A 3,732-nucleotide genomic window follows, 5' to 3' on the forward strand; every position below is an offset into this window, starting at 1 on the left:
CTTTTCTAATCCTGTGTGTGTGTGTGTGTGTGTGTGTGTGTGTGTGTGTGTGCATGTGCTGGAAGATTTCACTCTTATTCTAATTTCAAATGACAATGACAGGCTTCGTCAGGCAAACAAAAGTAGAACAGTGCCTGGTTTCCATTATCCAGGAGTTGACATCTGATTTAAAGGAGAAGATGTCAACACAAAATTGCTCGAGATCAAAATAGAACAAAGTAATATACACTGTAAGCTTCTTTGTTATGGGCTATAGATTTATTTTAAGTCAAAGAGTGGAAAGTATTTTGAGTTGATTTGTATGGCTTTATTGAATAAATATCTATTGGGTGTTATGCTACTTGGTAATTGTTGCTATCCTGTGACACAGGTGTAAGTGAGATATTGTGTTTTAAGGCTACTTGGGAACTTTTTCTGAGAGAGATGGATACTACAAGTAGACCAGCAAACACATGTGTCATTACAGATTGTGATAGGCTCCATTACACAAAGGATCTAGGGCATGTGAAAGAACAAAAGGGAGAAGGTATTCTTTGAATGGAGTGGTCCAGAAAAGAAGACAAAATTCCTTTCCCACCTCAGGAAATTCCTTATTCCCCCTTCCTCCTAATTTGTTTTCCTCTGGGGTTCTGACCACCACTCATTCAGCATATATTCTGTTTGTTCTTACCTGTACTTATTCACTTGAATGCAAGCTTCATGAAGGTAGAAATGTGCTCAACACCTCAATGTGCTGGCACATAGGAATTCATATTCATTCAATAAATCAATGCGTGGATATCAATACCTTTCTCCCGTTAGGGTATTAAGAATATGGGGCAGTTTTATTTCTTATTATTTTTTAAAATATATTTTTATTGATTTAGAATAGGAAGGGAGAGGGGAGAGAGAGAAAAATCGATGATGAGAGAAAATCATTGATTGGCTGCTTCCTGCATGCCCCCCACTGGGGATCAACCTTGACTGAAATTGAATCCAGGATCCTTTAGTCCACAGGCCAATGCTCTATCCACAGAGCCATACCAGCTAGGGCTGTATGGTCGTTTTTAAATAGAAAACTGTGGAGAACAGTAGCACTCTGTGGGCAAAGGGGAACACCGCTTTAGTAAGCAGGAGAAAATTGCATTATAAAGTGCATTGGGGTCTCCGTGAATGGGAACTTTGGAAATTAAGTCCTGTTGGATGAATAGGAATTAGACATTGTACTTTAGGGCATTCCTAGGAGAAGTCTAGAAATAGTGTGATCAGTGGGGAGAGGTCCTCATCCCCACCACTTGCTGGTGGGAGTGGGTGTGTTGCAATATCCTGAGAATTTTCTGAGATTCACATGGGAAGGTGATACAGTATAGAAAGCTTCATTTCTGTGCAATTATACCGCCGAGTTCCCAAGGTCCCATTTCCCTTTGTCCTGCCAAGAAAGAAGTACCAGTTTGTTTTTAGCAGATCTGAAATCAAAGCCGGTGTCCAGAGTTTCTGTTCCATGTCTCCACAGTCAAATGGAGCATCAGGCTAGCTGATCTGTGTTTCCAGTTATAGTCCATTGCGCGTGAGGTCCACGTGGCTGTGGGCCATGCAGCTATGGAGGCAACAGGGGCAGCAACAAAGCCAGAGGAGCATGGGAGCCAAGAGAGCCACACAGGAGAGGGAGCTTCTTATCTGCTTGTTTACGCATTCCCAAATGGGTGTCGGCTTGCAATGGCCCTGCCTAGTCTAGCCAAAGCCATTGGTCCCCAGGCTTGACTGACAGGTGCTTTCCCTTGTAACCCCAACTCCTTGTGCATGCACTCACCTCCCATTGATTGAGTCCCTTCCCCTGTGGTCTGCAGGGATGGGCCAGTGAATTGCAGCTTCCTGGTGCAGCTACCCAAATAACAGGCCTAAAGCATCTTGCCTTTCCCCTTGCTCCTGTCTATTATTAACAACTACCTAATTGCAATGGTGTCAATAGAATCTCATTTATCAGTCCTTGAGAAAAAACTTCAGAGGTCAGCTTGTTGGTCAGGATGTGAAATATGCACTCACCTCCCATTAGTTCGATCCCTTCCCCTGTGGTCTTCAGGGCTGGGCCAGTGAATTGCAGCTTCCTAGTGAAGCTACGGAAATAACAGGCCTAAAGCGTCTTGCCTTTCCCCTTGCTCCTGTTCTATTAACAACTACCTAATTGCAATGGTGTTAATAGAATCTCATTTATCAGTCCATGACAAAATCTTCAGAGGTCAGCTTGTTGGTCAGGATGTGAAAGTTGTTGTGTTCAGGTTTTAGGAACAATAATTGAGTTTGCGCCTTATTGAATTCAGGACTAACCTTGGACGTTGAAGGCAGAGCATTTTTGAGAGCCAGTTCTCAGGAATTGACTCTAGGAGATCAGTTAATATCTGCAGATCTGAAACTCAAAAAGAAGAGTGAACTTTGAAAGGCCTTGGGTTAGGCTTGAAGTGTTTATTTTGAGATAAAGACTATATTCTGACATGTGGCGTTACTTCTAAACAGTAGGATAACAGTGACAGGGAGTTAGAATATTCAGTGACTTGGTCCCATCATTCCCAGAATTTTTTGGCTCATGGTGCAAAATGTTTTCTGAGAGTGGATAAGAGTTAGTTTATTCTAGAACCTCTTTTTTTTCAGGTGCAACTATCATTCGAAAAGCCAGATGTTAGAGTCCAGATGCCTACCATTGAACGGCTGTCCATGTCAAGATATTTCTACCTCTTTCCTGGCAATTGAAAATCAAAGCTGTTGACAGGTATAACAAATGGGAAAGTGACATTGGTGATGAGGTTCATGGGCTAATGACAGTCAATTGCTTGGGTAGTCAAATTAATGTTGCCTATTGATGTAGTTTAGTGACTAGATATTATTTTTTTTCTCTACTTATATGAATCTGGATCCTCCTCATCTTGATAATCAATTAATCAGTCAGCCAATCAAGGAGATAAGCCAAACTGAGACAGGAAGTAATAAACAATCAAGGACACAGGGTAGTCATCAATGAAACAGAAATGTATTCATGCTTCTATTATTACTCTCTCTCTCTCTCTCTCTCTATCTATCTATCTATCTATCTCTCTCTCAGTACACACACACACACACACACACAAACACACACACCTACTGAGTTATCAAACATTGCCTCAGATCTTGAAAAGCAAAAAAACACACAACAACAACAAAAACAATACAAAACAGAAAACAGAGGAGATGACTGTGAAGGAAGCAGGCTATTGGTCCTTTAAGTGCAGATATCACATTACTGACCTTGAGCTCCTGTTACCAAGACAGCATAAAATATACCCTGGACTATAATTCTTGTGTTGATGCACATTCTGGCTCTCTGACTGTTCTCTCAATGTAGATTGCAGACTCTGCACTCATATCCTTAAGTACTGCTCTGAAACTCTTTCAAGCACCCATTCTGGCTCTCTGTTCTCTCAATGTAGATTGCAGAGTCTGCACTCAAACCCTTAAGTACTGCTCTGAAACTCTTTCAAGCACCGATGTTAACATACATTTATTGTTTTTGGTAAATATATTTTAGAATGGGTCCAATGAATTTAGATCCAGCTATTACTTTACTCACTCATAACAGCTTAATACCACATTGTATTGTAAGTGTATTGTTAATCTTTCTTTAAACAGCATAATTTAAATTATATTTTATAGTAAATTTTATCTCGCTACTTTAAATCTTTACCCACCATTTTGTACTCCTGGTTTGGGATTCCCTGGTGGATA

The 3,732-nt window shown here is 40.7% G+C and overlaps 1 protein-coding gene across 1 annotated transcript in view; it reads left to right on the forward strand.

Moving 5' to 3' along the window:
• The window catches only part of LOC102769995 (caspase-13-like), an 18,926-nt gene extending 16,513 nt beyond the window's left edge, over positions 1-2,413 (forward strand). The window contains exon 7 of the mRNA XM_015563847.1: positions 2,298-2,413. Coding sequence (XP_015419333.1) covers positions 2,298-2,413 — 116 coding nt within the window. The remainder of the gene's footprint in view (positions 1-2,297) is intronic.
• The last annotated feature ends 1,319 nt before the right edge of the window (positions 2,414-3,732 follow it).

Source organism: Myotis davidii, unplaced genomic scaffold (genome assembly GCF_000327345.1).
Source record: "Myotis davidii unplaced genomic scaffold, ASM32734v1 scaffold4999, whole genome shotgun sequence".
Lineage (NCBI taxonomy): Eukaryota > Metazoa > Chordata > Mammalia > Chiroptera > Vespertilionidae > Myotis > Myotis davidii.